Source organism: Xiphophorus hellerii, chromosome 18, assembly GCF_003331165.1.
Source record: "Xiphophorus hellerii strain 12219 chromosome 18, Xiphophorus_hellerii-4.1, whole genome shotgun sequence".
Classification (NCBI taxonomy): Eukaryota; Metazoa; Chordata; class Actinopteri; order Cyprinodontiformes; family Poeciliidae; genus Xiphophorus; species Xiphophorus hellerii.
This window is the reverse complement of record NC_045689.1, coordinates 12,326,478-12,345,853: the sequence shown is the minus strand read 5'-3', so window position 1 is coordinate 12,345,853 and position 19,376 is coordinate 12,326,478. Positions and strand designations below refer to the sequence as shown.

The 19,376-nt window shown below is 39.0% G+C and overlaps 2 protein-coding genes across 3 annotated transcripts in view; both read left to right on the top strand.

Moving 5' to 3' along the window:
- The first annotated feature begins 412 nt into the window (after window positions 1-412).
- Window positions 413-7,372, top strand: nop53 (NOP53 ribosome biogenesis factor). The gene is made up of 12 exons (XM_032590313.1): window positions 413-721; window positions 922-998; window positions 1,104-1,212; window positions 2,531-2,733; window positions 3,110-3,165; window positions 3,262-3,357; window positions 4,131-4,232; window positions 4,318-4,482; window positions 6,168-6,343; window positions 6,697-6,763; window positions 7,118-7,194; window positions 7,285-7,372. The coding sequence occupies exons 1-12, from the start codon at window positions 516-518 to the stop codon at window positions 7,343-7,345; spliced, it is 1,395 nt and encodes a 464-aa protein (XP_032446204.1). The 5' UTR covers window positions 413-515; the 3' UTR covers window positions 7,346-7,372.
- Window positions 7,373-13,351: 5,979 nt separating this feature from the next.
- gjd1b (gap junction protein delta 1b) overlaps window positions 13,352-19,376 on the top strand; it is a 31,243-nt gene continuing 25,218 nt past the window's right edge. Inside the window, exons 1-2 of one of the 2 annotated variants that reach the window (XM_032545794.1) lie at window positions 13,352-14,307; window positions 14,575-14,817. In XM_032545794.1, coding sequence (XP_032401685.1) covers window positions 14,747-14,817 — 71 coding nt within the window. In that variant the 5' untranslated portion in view covers window positions 13,352-14,307; window positions 14,575-14,746. Of the gene's footprint in view, window positions 14,419-14,574; window positions 14,818-19,376 lie in introns of both variants that reach the window. The other variant, XM_032545793.1, reaches the window with a different exon arrangement.

Here is a 19,376-nt window from a genome sequence, read left to right as displayed (position 1 = left end):
ATGCTGCAACATGGTAAACAATTACTGGCAGGCAATGTAGTGCAACAAGTTTTTACCAATCACTACAATCGATTAATTTGCTAGTTTTTAAAGAATTAGAAAGTAATTTTTATGGAAACTTGTTCAGAAGTCACACAATTTAAATGAGAAGAAAATAAATTATCTGAACCCAATCTTAAAAATATGAGCAACTATTGAATGCACGCCACTAAGTTTTTCAATTTAATACATTTTAAATATGTTTGTTATTATTTGTTAAAAAAAAAGAGGAAATTTTAACTTTGTGAAAAAAATCTAAATTGGTCTAATTTTACATGAAGTTCTATAATTTACTGCATCTGATTTGATTAAAAATGTTGCAATTATTTTGTAAATTATGACGTATTTAAAATATATATACTTTAGATAAAAATCAACCGTTACACCATCAATCCTACAGATGGCGCTACAGGCTTCACACCGCCCTTAAAAAAGACGAAACGTCACGCTCTTCTTTGTTTTTCTATTCTTTCAAAATGGCGGCTCGCAGGAGACTTAAACGCGTGGCTGCCTCCCAGTCGGGATTTTTAAGTTTTAAGTCCCCTTCGGACCCGACAGCCTCGGTTGGTAGCCGGAGAAAACGAGTGAACAAGAATAAAAAGAAGAACTGGAACAAATACAGCGACGTTAATGACGTAGATGAGTTTTTAGAGGACGTCAGGCACCAGGAGAGGACCACCGGGTGAGGAAGAAAAACCGAGGCTTTAAGTTCCTCGGAAACTGTGTCAACTCTTTATGTCTAATTTTTGTGTTTTCTGTTTTGCATGTGCCTTTTTGAGCGATTTACCTTGCAGTCTAGCGTGTTGACAAATAATTTTTGTCACGCAATAAAAATGTTGAGGCTTTAAACGTGTCTAAATGTGATATTTTTTTCTCATTCAGGGGTCTGCTATCTGAGAAAGCAGATGATAGCTTGTTTTTTTTGGATCTTGGACAGCCAGAGAAACCACAACCACAAGGTGAATTGTCTTACTAGCTACAACAATAACTGTTGGAAATTACTTGTTTCTGAGTTTTAATTCGCTATTTAATGTGTTTTTTTGTTTGCGTGTTTTCTTTTTCAGCTGAAACTCCACAAGCTGATGAAGGGAGGAAGAGAAAAGGGAAAGCTTCACGTCCTTTGAGGATAGACCTCATCCTAAAGCCAGATTCTCTGGTTCCTCCTCCTAAAGAGTAAGTATTATCAGCTGTGATTAAAAGAAACCATATCCTCCTTTTTAGTAAAGTCTTTTGATGGAAGGTTAACTTCCTTCAAGTGTGTAAAACCACATACATGTGTTTCTGCCTCACTACAATTTATTAAAAGAATAAAATCAAAATGTGAAAGTCTATGGAAAGGGGAAAAAAAGTACTTCCTAAAAACACAGGATACCTAAAAACTGTGTAAACCTTAGAATTAAAGTAGGTGTTCAGTCTTTTACCTGAACTGGGAGTATAATTTACAACTAACTCTAACATGTTCTCTTCATCTAATCTTATTTAAAGGAGGATATTATGTAAAATAGACTTTTTTGAGCTGAGGACATTTTTATTAATGACGTAATGAGAAGCATTGTGGTGAAGATGTGCTGATGTCCGAGTGTTGGGAAGAGGCAGAAGCCCAATTTGAAGGCATCAAATTACGAATTCAAATTTCTTTCAAGACACCTTTGCAATGTACACCTTTTTTTTTCTTTATAACAACGGAAGGAAAGTGATGTGGTTATTTGATTGTGCTATAAAATCGCCCTGTGTGCCTAAAAACGCATAATGCTCTCCTTGAAACAGCTAATTATGTCCACTCACCCCTGGAATTACAATATTTGTCAATGATCTTTTATAAGTCAATTAAAAGTCATTGAAGAAAAAAAGATTTTTTTTCTGAGCTCCCCCATCAAACATATAAAGAATCATAGAATTATCTGTTATTTGTTCCTCGGTACTAAAAATTATTTGTACCAACCTGAAATTGACAAACAAATGAAATCATGCAGCACCACTGAATCAAAGGTATACACTTTCATAAAGGATATTAATATTTAAAATAAGTGTTATTGTTTTGACAAACAGGGAAGTGAAACTATTTTTACTTTAGAAATTAAAATATAACTTATGGTGGTGTGTTGTATAAGCTGAACTAAGTGAATGAATTAAATGACAGTGAACATTTTTTCAGTCCCATCATACTGGAAAGGATTTATATAGATTTCTTATGAACCAGCCCTTTATGAATCTAATATTTTCAGCTTATTTGAAACAAACTACTTCAATAGAAGAGACTTGAGGTGTGTGTGTGTCCTGTGATGTTCTCATCCTTGCACTTCCAGTATTTCCTTTTGGAAATGTGAAGACAGCAGTCAGAAAGCTCAAGAGTCTGTTGTGTGAACAGTCTCTTGGGATCTGAGGGCTTAGAAACACACCCACCTCATCATGCTGCTGTGTTTATGCCGTCTTCACTCCATCCTCCTGTATCACAGAATCAGCTAAACAGGTCCTCTTCCTTCCCTGACAGTATTCTGGCCTACCAACAACCAAATGCCAAGAAACTTCGTCGGATCGCCGAGAAAGCCGAGCGGCTGGCAGCCAAAGGCGTGGTGCCACGGAAACAGAAACGGCTGCTGAACAGACGGCCCATCGACAGAACTGTGAAGAAGGCTGTGGCAGAGGCCAACAACAACCCAGACAGAGACTATTACGACATATGGGGACAAGAGCGTGAGTGGTGTGTGTGTGTGTGTTGGGGTGTGTAGGCGTGTGTGTGTGAGAGAGAGAGTGTGTGTCCAGTGATGATCCCATCCTTGCGCTCCCAGTATTTCCTTTGTGGGAATGTGAAGACCAACCTGGAGCTCAGATGAGTGTTGTGTGAACATTCCTCTGGAATCTGAGGACAGAAAACAATAATTTAAAGATTGTTTTTATGAATCAAAAGTTTGAATGGCAGCTGAAGCAATGACGCAAACTGGACATGTACTGGGCCCCATTCTGTTTCCAGTCACACCCCTGTACTGTCAGAGCCTACGTACTGTCTGACTTATTGACTTGAATTGTGTAGAATTTCTGCAATGCAACATTAACGTTTCTCCTTTTGCAGCGAAAGTTTCAGCTGATCCCTGGTATCTGCAACAGACTGGGAAGAAGCTAGTTAAGGTGAGACTGACCACAGTTTTCATTTAATCGTTTGTCTTTAGTTTATCTGATGTTAGTCACATGTGCGTGAATGTTGATGGTGGCTTTCTTCACCAGCGTCCAGAGAAGCTGAATGAGAAGCCGTCCGTTCTTCCTGCTGTGGAGGTGATCGCTCCGGGTGGATCCTACAACCCGGACTTCTTTTCCCACCAGGTAACTCAAAACGCAAAGTATATGACTTCTCAGGCAACTTGTATGTTATTAAAGTGATATCAAAGTATTTACACCCTTTGTACCGTTTCACGTTTTAAAGTTAGAACAAGTAGTATGGTTGTCATTGTTCTGTTAGAAGGTGAGTCTCCAGCCTGGTCTGGAGTCTTATGAAGCTTCTAACATGTTTCCTGGATTTAACTCTGTTCATCTCTCATAAACTATGACCAGATTCAATGTTTCTGCTAAAACTAACAAGGTCTGTTTACATGTTTGCTGTGTGCCCACTACATTTCTTATGGCTTTCTTCTTTCATAAAGTTCAGATTTGAGGAGTCGTTGTCCTGTGGACAGATTCTCCCCTCCTGAGCCGCGATTCACTATTTATTTATTCTTTTAAATTTTGAAAACCGTTCATCATTTTCTTTCTAAATAATCATTCGCTACTTTGTGTTGGTACAGTTGAAGCAGGAGTATGAATACCTTTGCAAGACCAATGTAATCTTAAACCTACCCATAGACTGTGGTTAATCTTTAAAATGACAGTGGCACAATTGTTGTTCACCGCTATGCTAGCACCAACATTTGACAATTTTTTGTTAGATCTGAAGAATTTTGCAGCCAACTTGACTTGGACAGAGAAAGTTGTTCTTCTCCTCATATTTCAATATGCAATATTTTCTTCGTTTAGAAAGTCAAATTATAACCAGTATGATGTTATGTCTGCTTCATTGTTGATTTAAACCAAACCATCTGGTTGTTGTCCTGTAAACCCAGGCGTTGCTTCAGGAAGCCCATCAGGTGGAGGTCCAGAAAAAAAAGCAAGAGGACAAGTTGGAGAGGCAGCTGGCCATCAATAAAGAGGACAAAGCTACAGAGGTACCTTTTATAATCTTCTTCCTAGCAGTGCTTTTTACATTCACTGAAACTTCACTGGTTTATTTTGAAATGTTTTCGTTTTTAGGAGACAAATCTTCGTGAGCAAGTGGAAGGATTAGTGGAGGAGGAGAATGATGATGAAGAGTTGGCTCCTTCAAAGGAAGATGATGAAGCAGCGCTGGCGGCCATCGCTGTGACTCAGAAAAAATCTGAGAAACAGATAAAGAAAGAGAAGGCAGAAAAACTTAAGGTACATTGCACACACTAATGCTTGATCTGTAAATAGAGGGATTTATCACACTGATGATTGATGCAAGAGTGAAATGTCAGAAATGAGAAAGTAGATATTCAGTGTGAACACCGTTTTGGTAGCAGCATCCCCCCCTTACTATCGTTTCCTGGTTAGACAGAGGTCAGCTTGGCTTTCCTCTCCACACAGACAGAAAACAAATGGTCAACCATCTAAACAAAAACCTGCTGAAACAGTGATGTTGTCCAAAAAAAATAAATAAATTGAAGTTTAAAGTAAAATCTTGGACAGAGAAATAATTTTTTTTTATAAATCAGGAGATTTAATTTTCTGCAAGTTTTTATCAGCTGTAAATTGACTGGATGAACAAAGATACAAGCATCAAACTAGCATGAGCCCCAGTCATTCCTGCAAACATGAAAGCTAAACTGAAAATTTATGGGCTTTTGGTTTATTTTCTAAAATTAGATTTTTTTGTTTCAGGCATATTTTTTATTATTTAACGATATAGAGAAATATTTTCAGATTCCACGTAAAAGCACCCAATGTTTCTGCTGAACCTCAGCACCTTTTTAAAGTTAAATAACTGTAAATATGGAAACTCTTTGGCTATTGATTTCTTGAATTATTTTAAATTCACTCCACAATTACACACTTTTTTAGTCAATGAATATGGTTGAAATAAAAAAAGTGGAATTTTTTAGAAAAAAATAAAAACGGTAAAGGGAGAACTTGAGGGAAAAGGATATTTCGTGGTCTCCTCTGTTTCCTTAAGTTTTAAATTTATAGCTTAAAAATTCCTAAATATGCTCAAATGTACATGTTTAGTTCTAGGTCTTAAACATATACATTTGGTCATTCATCGTTTGTTTTTAAAAGTTGCTGTGGGATTAACTTGTTCCATGAGTTGTAGTTTTGGTTAAGTTGTGTTATTACGCTGTTACAGCATTGATTTACATGGTGCAAGGAGGTAAAATATTAACCCCAGACATTCAGCTTTCCCTGTAAAGTTAAAATGTTCTGCATCTAAAGATGGCTTATCGTATATTTAGTTGGTTTATCTTTATATTCTCATCTGCTTCTCTTTGCACTAAGTGCGCACCAAATTCACCTAACCCCGACGGCGTCAGGGACGGCCTACAGACAGTTCAGTTTATTATTTCATACCAAGAAATAATACCAGAAGACCAGAAGATAATTGTTGATCTTCTAAGCTCTTTTCTATTTACCTTTTTAGATTTTAACTGATCTCTAGGTCAAAGAAAAACATATTTTCCATTCTGGAGCTGTAGAAATGCTTTCATGTTGAGAATCTCTGAGTTATAACTGAGAAAACATTGTAGTTCGATCATCTGTAGATCAAAGCCTGTGGACTAGAAGATATTAGTTTAATGGACCGTCGGCTCCAGAACACCAGAGCATCTCTTAAAGCTTGAAACTAACAATCGTTCCAAGTTATAATCTTTTTATAAGACTTGTGGAAAACATGTTTTCTTACTGTTCTGTGTCTACTTGCACAGATTTTAGGAGAACAAAGTGATTCAGTTGCATTCTGCCTTCGGAGGCACTCTGGATTAATCTTGGAACTCATCTTAATATCAGTTTAGAAGATTAAAACTTTGAGCTTTTAGTCACTCTCTTCACCTCCCAGCTAATCCTTCTGCTTTTCCTCACCCCCATTCCAGGAGCAACAGCGGCTGACCAGCAGACGACAGACGGAGCGGCAGCAGCAGCTCTTCCAGCTGCGCTCCATCAAGGCCTCCATCAGACAACAGGAAGAGAAGACCAAGAGCAAACAGATGCAGCGCAGAATCAAGCAGGAGGCTCAGAAAGCTCAGCCCAGACGTCTGGGAAAACTAAAGTACTTAATCTTAAACTGATTTCTGCTTTTCACATTCACTGGTGCAGAAACACTTCAAAGCAATACAAAAATGAGTCCAACTGCATTGACATGTAGTCTATTTTTACTCAAAGGGACATAATGTTCCTCTGAAGCCAAAATATCCCTTCAAAAATGACTTGCATAAATGTTATTTTGCCGTGCTGGTGTACTAAGAGTTTGTCACTGTGTTGTCAACTTGGGTTTGTTGGTGCATATGCAGTTTTCCCAGTAATTTAGAGCTTGACATGTTTCAGTGGGAAGTCCTTGGTAGACTGTTTACATGTAATGTTAATTTCCACCTTGTATCTTATATTTGATCTATTTTCTGACAGATTCCAGGCTCCAGATTTGGATGTGCAGTTAAGTGACGAGCTGGCTGGCTCCCTGAGGCAGCTCAAGGTACTTTATCTACTAACAATGCTCATTTCTTCATACTGTATCTCAACCCTTCTTCAGGACACCGTTATTCTACGATGAGCTTAGCTTTTTTTCCTTGTTGTATTATCTCCTATCTGTCTTATTCTAAGCTCTGTCCTGATCTGTAATACGGTGACGACCCATTTTGTCAGTTGGAACTTTTTCTACTTTTTTTCCTGTTATCTCCTGCTGTAATTACTTCGCTGAAACCTTAATCAGCCGTTCCATGAATAAGATTTCAAGATTTTCTGGAAGGAATTGTGTGTACTTACGACATTGTGACACTGATTTGTTTCTGGACTTTGTTTCACTTCTTGTTATGTCATAACTCTGCAGCCAGAGGGCAGCATCCTAAAGGATCGCTTCAAGAGTTTCCAGAAGAGGAACCTTATTGAACCCCGAGAAAGAGCCAAGTAAGGCCCTCAGCTTCACTTTTGCAGTATATTCAGCTATCCAGAGTGTAGATTTAAAAGATGTAAAATACACATCTTCATCTCTTTCAGGTTCAAGAGGAAACTCAAGGTGAAATATGTGGAAAAGAGAGCATTTAAGGAGATCACATAATCAAAGTTCAATAAAATATTAAAAACAGAAGTATGTGTGTGTTTTTTGTCTTGTCTGAACATTGTATAACTTTCAGTTAACTTTATCCACTCTGCAGTGTTGCATAATATAAGCCCTTTGAGTACAAAGTTTTCACAATGTTCTTTTAATTAATCTCTGTCTGTTTGCAGCTGTTAAGGGTTGCAGCTTTCATTCATTAAAAAGTCAGCAGCAATAACAGGTATTGTTTAACCAATCCCTTATCTCTCCTGACATTTCTAGTCGTTTTTCTTTAGTGATGCGTCTTTTAAAAACACAGGTTTTATTTCCACACCAAGATTCTTGGTGAGAAAGATGGATACACATTTAGATTTTTCTTAACGGAAGGTAAAAAATGAAGGAACTTTAAGCTGTAATACATTCACATATCTAAAGTTATTGGATCAGATGATACAATAAGAATAAACCTGTTCACTTCTTGCTACATTATAAACAAAAACATGTTTTATTGGGATTTTATGTGATAGACCAACACAGTGATTTAAAATGAGAAAGAAAAGGGTATGCTGCATTTGCTTTCAAATGGTATTACAACAACAACAAAAAATCTGAAGTATGTGTATGCATATGTATCTAACCAGTTTGGTCTAAAATCCATAACTGAGTATTGGTGCAACTGAGTATTTTAATCTCAGCAGAAATCCAGCAAAAGCATCAGTGAACAAATATCCTGATGTAGACCAAGGAAAATAAGAAGTGTGTGGCAAAACTGCAAACCCACCACCCAATAGCTCACTACTTTTCTTGCATGTATGTATATATACATTTAAGTTAATGAACTTTGATTAAAGTCTTTGCTGGTTTTATTATTTTCTGTAACTAGACAGATGGTTTGTAAAGGTTGGCAGGTGATAATTGGTCCCAACCTGCCAGCTTAAAACTGTAATTGCCTCCAGCGTCCTGATGGTCCCATGGTGCCTGGAGCTGTGCCAAAGCGTCTTATCCATTAATCAGAGTAAAAATCTAGTCTTTTTACCTTCGAAGTCCCATAAGCCCCCCAGACAAATAAAGCAGGTTAAAGCGCTTGATCTTCTGCCACTCGATAAAGTGCATACCCCATATTGGACCTCATCCCATTTTGTGGCTTAGCAGCATTTCTGCACCAATTACCTGCTGATGAATTAACCTGCTGACTCATAAAGCTGCAGATTGTCCCCAAGCAACTCCAACCCACAACTTTAACAAGATTTATTGCAGTGTTTCACTGTAGATGGAACCTATGAGACTGATGAGTAATGTTTACTGGTACGATATCAAACAATTTGTAACAACTAAAGAACTTTAAAATCAAATACACAATGCCTTGGTTGATGATGACTTTTGAAAATTAATTTAGTGCCCTGTAATGTTTTCCACCTCTACCTAACACTGCATGGCATCTAAAGCTTTGTGATTAAATCTACTGACTTGTGAAGCACATTACCTGGAGGTAGATTAACTACTGTTTTTAAACAGAGTTTCCAGTATTTGGTACTTAAACAGCAAAAACACTAAATCTTACCAAGTATTTCACTCTTGTTTCTACTCCAAATGTATTAGCACTCTTGAAATAAGGCAAAACTAACTTAAAAGTAACTTTTCAGCAAGTTATATAGGCCTGTCAGTAATTCTTCTATATAGATGGGGGGTAAAAGTACTTGTTTCACTGGCAGATTTCTTTTTCACTTTAAGCAGGACATTTTTTCTGTTAAATAAAAAAAAATCTGCCACTGAAACTAGTGCTTTATATCTATATTCAAGAATGACAAACTAGTATACCTTCTTGAAAAGTTACTTTTGTCTTATTTCAAGTGTAGAGTCTAGATAAAAATACTCTGTAAGTATTGGTGTTTTTGCAGATGGAGCGGGAGATAGATTGGTTGGGGAGTCATTTCTGGTGAAGAAAGAGCTGAGCCAGAAAAGTAGCATGACTGATTTACCAATCTTTCTTCATTCCAGCCTACATTATAAAGTGTCTGTGAGGGTCCTGAAAAGCACTGCACAAGTCTGATGTCATTTTGTTTCATTAAATATGGATCATGGCTGAGAGAATCAGATCGAGCTGGTTTAAACGAGCTCCCTTTAGAGTGCATGGATTCAGCCTTGGAGATAAACTGAAGAGCTTCAGTTTATCTCTTAGCAGAATAGCTGCTGCTCATCTACATCAAAACGTCTGCTGAGGTGGTGCACAGCATCTCATTAGGATGAATCCTGGATCCTGAAACCTTTTGACTGTTTTCCAGGCATATCACACTGGGAGGATACCAGAGCAGACCTGCAGCTCGAAAATCATAACGCATGACCAAACAAGTATTTTTAAAAACTGTTGTTGGTTGGACATATGTTTCCATTTATTTTTTTACTCTTTTATATTGAATTCCTTTTAGACAGACTACTGGCACAAATAAACCTCAGACCACAACACTGGCAAAGTCGTTGTGTGTATACACCATTCATGCCTGTTGATGCATATTATGCACAAACCAAGGATTGTATGGAAGCACTTTGCTGCTATCTAGTGATCAGAAATATGTCCACTAAATACTAACATTGATACGTTTTCTTCTTTATTTCCAAATCAATCAGTAGGTAACTTAGAAGCTAAAACAATTTATATTTTATAACTGCAGATAAATTCAGGGAATCAGGGCTTGAAAGTACTTTAATATTAAAAATTGTTTTCTAAACCACCTTCTAACTCTTCAGATTTGGACCTTTTAACCTACAATAGTTAATTTCTGAAGGAATATTACCAATGGACTGTGATTTACAGTCCAAAATAAATTAGTTTTCCAAGATGGATCTAAAGTAAACTAAGCTGGTAAAAATCAGCCACTTCTTTTACACTTTTTTTTCGTACAGAGAGTTTAGATCTGTGGACTCAACTTGCATTCCTTGAGGGCCAGAGTCCTGCAACTTTTAGATGTGTCTCTTGTTCTTCAAATTTGAATTAAATTGTGATATGCTCTGAAAAGCTCTGATAATGAATGAATATTGGAGCCTGGTGTGCTGAAGCACAGAGACATCTAAAAGTTGCAGGACACCAGCTCTTGAGGACTTGAGTTTGAGACCACTGGTCTAGACTCCAGACCCTCGGCTATTGGACGCGTGGACTCTGTTGAAGTCTTAAATTTTACCCAATCGCTAAAGTTTGGTTGTGGTGTATGTTATGTACCAGCTCAATGAAGCTTGCTGTAAATTGAAACCTTGTGGGAAGTAGGGCCACAACATGTTTGCCAGCAATAAAATGTCTTATACATTCATCTTGCGCCGATGTGAATTGCTCTATATTTGGAAGCGTGGCAAACACAAACTGAATGGCTTAGCTCACTTCCCCCACTGCCATTGCTAAAGCTACAGTCAGGCTACAATTCCAAAACAGCGCAGAAAATCAACATCATCATAATTCTTTCTTCTGTTTGCTGATTGGCTAGGATAGAACTCTACCAGAGAAATTGAGCTCAATGGGAGAAATTCCTGACAGAGCAGTGAGGGGATATGAGAACTGAGTGGAACTGCCTAGGAAGGCAATGGCCAGGCTGGATCTAAACAGGATCATGCCAAATATGGGTCTGTGGTGTCTGCAGATGTTCATATGTGGCCTTTCCAACAAATACAAGCAGATGATTTAAGTGTTTGTATAATCTGGATGAGGCAGATCATCCAGTTTGATGCATCCGTAGATAGATCTAACTTCCACTTGGCTTTGCCTGGGAATCAGGATGTAACCCTAGCAGCAATATTTCAGGATGTTCATGTGAAAGTCTTTGAAAGTCTCAATATAACCAACAAAAGCTCCTAGATAGTGAAAAACATCATTTTTGACAGAGACTTCCATCCCCTTAGAAAGACATAGGTTTGGTTAAATATCCCGGTGTCTTGTTGCAGTAAAGATGTTTGTGTTTTTATGTTCTTCCCCCCATCTCTCTTTATTCCTCACTCTGTTTTGCCTTCCTCTCCTCACGTGTGAGGCACGGTACAGCCAGATTGTCTTGGCATGGGGCAGGCCGGATTACGTGCGTGTGCAGTCGCTCATTACAGAATAGATTACTACCCCTCCGGTCTGAGGAGCCGCGAGTGACGAAGGAAGTCACAACAAAACAGTCAGCAGAACAGCACAGAGAAGAACAATGAGTGTGACCGTAACCTCTGCATTTGTAAAAGAAAACTATTCAGCGTGTAAGCTTAATAGGCGCCTTAAAGCTGCAGCCTTATTGTTATCTCTCCTCCCTCACCTTCTCACCCACATATTGTGTAGTGCGGCACACGCAACGGCACGTGAACACAATGAGCTTTGTGCTGCAGGACAAAACAATCCTCACATCCCAAACACAAGATAACCTTCACATAATTAGGCCCTTCTGCGCAAATGATTAGTGTGTGATTAAACTACAAGCAGAAACACATTTATTCAAACTTTGATACTTCATTAGTAGGTTTTTTTTTTTTTTTTATTGGAGCAAATTAATCCTGCTTAGTAGGACCTAAAAAAGGTGTTGACAAGTAGACTTACCATTGCTAACAGCACTTAATTTGGCAGTAAATATAATAGGGCTGCCATGTATTGTGTAGACTTGTGTTTTCTGTGGTCTTTAAGTCATTATTTCCTAGTTGACGTTTCTTCGGGGTACATTCATCAGTTTGAGCCCCAGATTCTGTTCTAGCACGCTGCTATTTCATCAATTTTTTTTTCGTTTCATACCAATGTACAATATAAGACCTAAATTATTCACACCAATGGTAGATGAGGAATGAAAAATATTTTTATTGAACCAAGAAGCTGGTTTCTGATAGAAAGGCAAGGATTTTCTTTAAAAGATAATAAACAATGTGAAAGGAGTATTCATTTCTGAAATAATCATTAGTCAGTCAAATTCAAATTTTTGCTGATTATGTCTTGAAAACAGCTGTAAAGATCTATTGGCATCACAGAAATTAAACCCTTCCTATAGGTTTGATCAGATTTTTGCATATTTCTGCTTGTATGCTGATCTTTTGCAATAAGTTATTTGAGGTTGGAAGGCCTCTTTGCCATAATCCTAATTATTTGCTTCCCCCAAAGAGACTCAAATCAGAAAGCTTTGTCAGAAGAAACATGCTGGTAAAATTATAAAATGACCTTAAACTGCTTAAGATATAACTTATTCCGGGATTAAGCATAATTTAACTGTTGTGTTAAATTATGCTTTCTTTTGTTTGTCAAACATTTTGCAAATTATGAAGATAAATATTCAGAAAAATGCAGTCTCTTGGTTTCAGATCAAAAACATTCAAATGTTAAAAACTATTAATATAGAGGGACTCTGATGGAAATAAGCCTCCAGTTTTCTTACCAAAACCAGCAAATAAAAGACCAGTAAAGTTGGAGTTTAAGATGCTTATTGTTTTCTATTTGTTTCCCTTTTATTACAGAAAGTGCTGAGGCCAAAAATTAGTTATTTTCTTACCATTTGTGTGATGAAGTAGCTGCCTAAAAAAAATCAGCTTTTGTCACCACTGTTGTAATTAATCAAATGTATTCTAGCTAAACTCGGTTTTTGCAGGGCCTAGTTATATCTATTCAGAACATTGTAGTAGGAACCTAAAAACTGCTTTTCTTTAGAAGCTGGAAACATCTGGTTTGAACAGAAAAGGACAGGAAAGCACATTGTGGCCGCAACTGATGTTGAACAGTATGACTTTGTGCAAAGTGACTAAGAGTCATTACATTGTTATATTAATTGGCAGACTGAATTAATGATACCTCGAAGTGTATTCATGCATGATTGTTTTTTCCTGCATAATTTATGCTCATTTTAATGACTGCCACTAACTTTCCATCATGTATACACACAGACACACACCCCCCCCCCCCCCCCCCCCCCACACACACACACACACACACCCACACACCCACGCACACACACCCACACGCACACACACCCACATACACACACACACACGCACCGATTCCTTCACGTTCTGACTCTGTCACACACTCCCCAATGTAAGCTCAGTATCCTTGCATAGCCTCGGCACAGCGCTGCCTCTCACGGCTCCGTGTGAATGAGAGTGTGTGAGTAAGCAGCAATGATCGGCCTGTCACTTCCAGCAGGTGCTCGGTATGCAAAGCAAAGAGGATGACAAAACCATAGATGGAGGGAGCAGGAAGCTGTTTGCTATGAGAGAGAGGGGCAAAAAAAATATTGTTTTGTGCTGTTGATGGTGGTGGAGCAGAGACAGATAAAGAGGATAGAGAGGGGAAGAGGAGGGGGGATAAACATGGTGATGGAGAGTGAGTGAGAGGGAGCGAGAGGGGGGAGGAGCAGAGAGATGATTCCTCTCTAATCCTCTAGACACACGCTCGGTCTGGCTGCCTCCTGGCTCAGAGAGGAAGAGGGAGACGGAGGCAGGTGAAGGCAAACGGAGAGAAACCAAGAGGGGAAAAGGAGGGGGAGAAAAAGCAAGATGAAGGAAAGAGAAGAAAGCAGAACTGCCTCTCTGCATGCTGCACGCTGAGACGGAGGGGGGAGAGCCGCCGCGAGAGCCAGAGAAGCATGCAAGTCTCTGAGTGTGAAGAAGGAGCCTGAGGAGGAACACGATGCTTCAGTCCCGCTGTTCCTGAACCCAACCAGGAGAGTACGAAGGCGCAACAGGAGGGAGGGCGAACAGAAGGGAAACCCTTGAGAAAAGAAATAGAATAAAGAGCAGATCAAGAGAAACCCGGGGAAAGAAAAGCGACGAAGAGAATGGAGGAGAGAATCACAAGCAAAGAAGCAGATCCCCCAGCAGCCCAGCTCACATGAACGCGTGGAGCCGAGCCTGACCAAACTTACTACTTCAAGATGCTGTCAAAGAACGAGCGTGAAAGGGCGGAGTGTTGGTGATGGATGTCCGCCTGCACGCACCGCTGCTTCTTCAAACTGAGCAGGAGTAGATGAAAGCTGCGCTCTCCTCTAATCCAGGTGTGTGTGAGGGAACATATGGCCAGGCAGATGTTTGGGAAGTGAACGGAGACCAGGAGTCGCCAGAGCAGAAGCAGGGAGGAAAGGGGGGAAAACACACTCACGTGTAAAGTGAGTTGGCAACGGATTACATAGATATTAGGACTGTGTGTGTTTGTGTGCGTGTGCGACTCGCACAGTCCTACCATCTAGGAGCGGGGAAGAGCTGTAAGAGTGTGTGTTTTTGAAGAAAGGCAGAACACAAGTGATGTGTCGCTGACTTTTCAGACTCCTTCACACCTGGAGATCCACCGGAAGCCACTCGCTACCTCATCTCTGCACAACAAGTGGACTTTGAGCACTTTATCACCAGCGCTGCTTGTTCTCCTGCTGGCTGGGAAGCCCACTGGGGTGTCACTCCTGATTTCCTCGGCCCAGTGGATGCCTTCTAGCGCTGACCATGGGAGAATGGACCATCCTAGAGCGCCTCCTGGAGGCTGCTGTGCAGCAGCACTCTACTATGATTGGAAGGTGAGTGGTTAGCAGAGCATCAGGTACGAGTATGGCCTTCAAAATGAACCAGTCTGATTTCTGTAACAATGTAAGTTACAGAGAACAAGTCATTCTTTGGTACTGGTCAGTGATTCCTGGTTCAGAGTCTCTGATTGTGGCTTTAGCCTCGTTAAATCCCCCAAGTGACTTGATGGGATGTTTATGCATCCGTAAGAGACAGTATTAGTCCACAGACAGGCTCTGAATGTCAGGGGACATAGAGCAGTGTGAAGACATCTCCTCTGAGACGCTCAACGCGCCTGCTTTCGCACCTTTCATTTCTCAAAGCGAAAGCTCTGTATGTTTTCTATCTGGTTCCTCAGCAGCTTTCAAAGCCTCCGTGTTCAACATGCATCTTGTCACAGTTTATTAGAGCATCCATCCCAACCCCCACCTTTTCTCCCCAGTTTATCAAATGATGTCAGTTTCTGGAGCTAAAAAAATGAGTCAATGCACGGTCACTGCAGTTATGATTTATGCATCCTGCTACATGCAGAGATGTCTTGTATTTTAGTCCGTATAAATCGTTCCGGCAATTATTCATGAACGTTTTAGCTTCAGAGGAAAATCCACCAAGTTAATATAATGAAACTGTTACACTGAGCAAATGACTTATTGCAAAAGGTATTTTAAGGACGTCTATGACACCACAGGTTCAGCTTAAGTTCACAAGAAGCTGACTTTCTAGTTTAAATCAGTTCCCCAAAGCCACTGATTTCCTCTGATTATGGGAGTCTTCAAATATACAGGATTATATTCATCCTCGGTGTGAATTTTGAGGCATGTTATGAACCTAAAGTGATTTTGAGAGTTCATGAAAGATTATTAAACCATCGGGCATGAGGCGGTTGCCAGGGGGATTTACCGACTCATTGTTTCTGCGGCTTAAATCTGTTTGATAGGAGGCCAGAGGGACCAGAGCATAGCCATGGTGTCACATTGACCAGCTTTCTCTAGCCAAGAAACTGATCAATATGTCACCTGTTGTTGCACTCTGCCAGTCAGCTGGCTTTAAGAAGATTATAGTATTCTTCACAAACAATTCTGACAACTCTGTTGACTGGAAATATCTCCAAAGGAGAGCTCCTGATCAATTTAACAGTGTAGTAATCCTGCAGCAAAAGCTTAATAATCATTTAGTTAAACACTACTATTAAATGTAGCAGGTGTTATATCTAGAGGTGCAGTTAATGCGGACTGCAAACCTGCACAATACAAAATGGTCAAGGTTCCTTGTCATTTAGAGGACGTCATATCTAGAACAGTTTACCATCAGCAATAAGAATGTTAACTGATCTTAAAGATTTTAGTTCCCATGTGAAACCATGGCTGGAACAAAAATTAACATGTGAACGCTAATGTATACTAACCTACTTTGTTATGGACAATTAGTTATCTCTAATATGCATTTTTATGTATTTGTTGTAAGTAATACAGCATATGTGTGTATGTGTGTTTGTAATACCTTGTGGGGACCATTTTCCTGACACATATTACATTGTGGGGACCCACTGCCCCTTGTGGGGACCGAAGCCTGGTCCCCACAAGGGGAAACGCTGTTTTCGGGTCAGGGGTTAGATTTAGGACTAAGGTGTGAATTTAGCTGAGGGTTAGGATAAGGGTGAGGTTTAGGCTGTTATAAATGAATGGAAGTCAATGGAAAGTCCCCACAAAAATAGCCACGCAAATGTGCTTGTGTGTGCGTGTGCATGTGGGGGTGTGTGTGTCCATGCGCGTGTATGATGGGAATCTTTCTTGTAAAAAGCCAGCCAAGGACTGAGTTTACAAATGAGCCTGTAGCCAGAAAACCTTCGTACAAAACAACGCTTGCTTTGTTTTTATCATGTAACTTTGTTTACTGTGCTGTCCTTGATTAAATAAGCTTGAATTGAATTTGTATATTTAATGACATTACTATAAAAATGATGATCATCTTGAATCAATAAGAATAACCAGCTTTTCCTTATTTGTTTTTACTAAATACAGTTAGATGTTCTGTATTTTTATTTGACTTTAAAGTCAGAGCAGTGAAACCATAAAATGGAGCAGTTTTTGCTCAAGCTTTCCCACCCAATGCCAAGTCGGCAGCAGCTTGTCAGAGATGTTTCCAGTGTTGTTATAACAAATAAATGGTCAGCATTTACTTCCACTCATTCACGGCACACTAGAAATGCACTGTTGCTCATCAACTTGGATAGTCATAATTGCTGCAGGGTCTGAGTGAGAGTGAGAAAGAGGAGAGACAGAGAAGGGAGGTTGCCAAGGTCAAGAAGCTTCTGAAAATGTTGACATCTGTGAAGGATTTAGCAGAGATGTTCAGCTGAAAAGTAAAAAGGACGAGACGAGCAAGAAACAAGAGAATAAGGAGCAGATGTCAGACAGAAGAAAAGAGCGGTTACTCAGAGTGAAGTGAGGTAAAGTGAAGTAAGCAGACACACGCGTTAGTCGCACCGTTGGTGAGAAGCCAATAGGGCTGTCTCGTCACGAGATGGTGCTGGGTGTCACGACCCGAGCAGGGCATCTGCTGCCATGAAAAATCTTATTTACACAGATTCAGTCTGCTGTGCAGAGACGGGAAATACTTGGATATAAACTGATAGAATTACAGTAATATTGTCACAAAGGCTTTCCTGTAGCATCTGTTTCATCTGAAGTGTTGGCTTTTTTTGTTCTTCTATGATAAAACTAGGTTGTATTTTTCATCAGATATCTCCTTTAATGGTCCAATATGTTACATTATTTGATGGTCTTCCTTATCGGTTGGAAGCTTTTTACATCTTCACACAATCAAGTTTTTAAGAGAGAAACCCTGAGTTGCCATAAAATTTTGACTACTCATGATCTTCAGAAGAATGAAATTTGTCAATATTTTTGAAATAAATTATCACTTAACCTCCAGGTATTCAGACAGATGGTAATTAACATCCGACATTAACCAAGCGTCTAATTTTACAGCAGCTTTGGTTTGAGGATCACATACAGGGATAAAAATAGCTGAAAGTGTTTTTTCATAGGGGTGACATGGCTTCCCACTCAGGGTAGCACGGCATGTGGGGCGGCAAAATAATATTTCTAACTGCGAAAAGTTATAGCTGTACAACTGTGTCCTAAATAACTTTTATATTGCTTTTAGTCATGGCAGGTCATTGCAATGTGGGTGTCACTGCCATTTTGTGTACATTTTAAGCAAAGTGAATGTTACAAGATCAAGGATCTCTGACTAAGCTGCCTACTTAAAAGGTTAAATTGTTGTTTTTGAAGAAATCTGGACCACATTCACTCATGTATATTTCAAAACCGAAAATATTTATTTGACTAATTAAACTAAACTGATTATTTCTGCATAACGCATGTGAGGTGTGAGAACAGCAACCAACAAAACTATAATGATTGTTTTAGGCTTCATTTAGTTTTTAAATATGTTTATGCTTTTTTAAAACACAAACTTTTTATACTTTTTATATAGGTTGCATAATACAGGTTATGTATTACTGAAATTAATCAGCTCCATCAAAAAAAACAACTTGTGTAATAGTATAATAAAATGTAACAGTAGCAGAACCTCGTGCTCAGTACATTTTCGCTTTGCCTGTGTTATAGATCACATTATTTGCACATGCACAGATAGCTATAAAATACAGAAAATGCAGACTAGAAAAAAATTTTCTGCCATTGCTTTTGGTTCCGCTTTTAGCACAGCAATGTGTTGCATATAGTGCATATTCACTTTTCATAGCTGGTGATGAGAGGATGAGCAGTTAAAGCCTTTCATCTGCCTACATCCCCCAGAATGTCATGCACATCTTGAACTTCATAGAAATTATTGACCTTCTATTGGATGTATTTTCTACTGAGATTGATGACATGTCTATCACAATAGGTATCGTTTTTTTCCTATATTTACTTTTCAGTGTCAAAAATGAATCTTTCTTTTTCATTGAAGAATAACTACGAAAACAACTACGGCTACAATTGAGGATATTTTATTGATGTTCTGCTCAGGACCATCAACGCTCTGAGCGATGAATTGCTTGGATTCAACGCAGTTCCTATTAGCCGCCAACCAGATGCGGTCAGAATGGGTTCATCGAAAGTAGTGCTCGTCTGATGCCGCCTTTGTGCTTCGCCTTTCACAGAATTTATAAATCATTTCTGTCCTTTCTGTCATTTCATCGTTTCTTCTCTCTACCATCTAGAGTGCTGTTAGAAAGCCTCTTCAGAAGACTTTATTAGTCAGTTATCAACATAGCATGACAATTACACAAATTCTTCCTTTTTTATTGAAATATAAAAATTTCAAACAGAGAGACTATAAACAGCACACCTTCATGTTTTGAAGTCATAATCACAGATTAGGTTTATTTCGTTGGACACCAACAAACTAACTAAATCTTCCCAAGACGACTTTTATTTCAATTAGAAACATTTCTGTATTTAAATTTTGCAAGATCATATGGCAGGAGAATTTTTACACTCTACTCAAGACTTCGCTATTTTATTTTTGTGCTTTTCTGAGTGACATTATTTTTTGAACATTA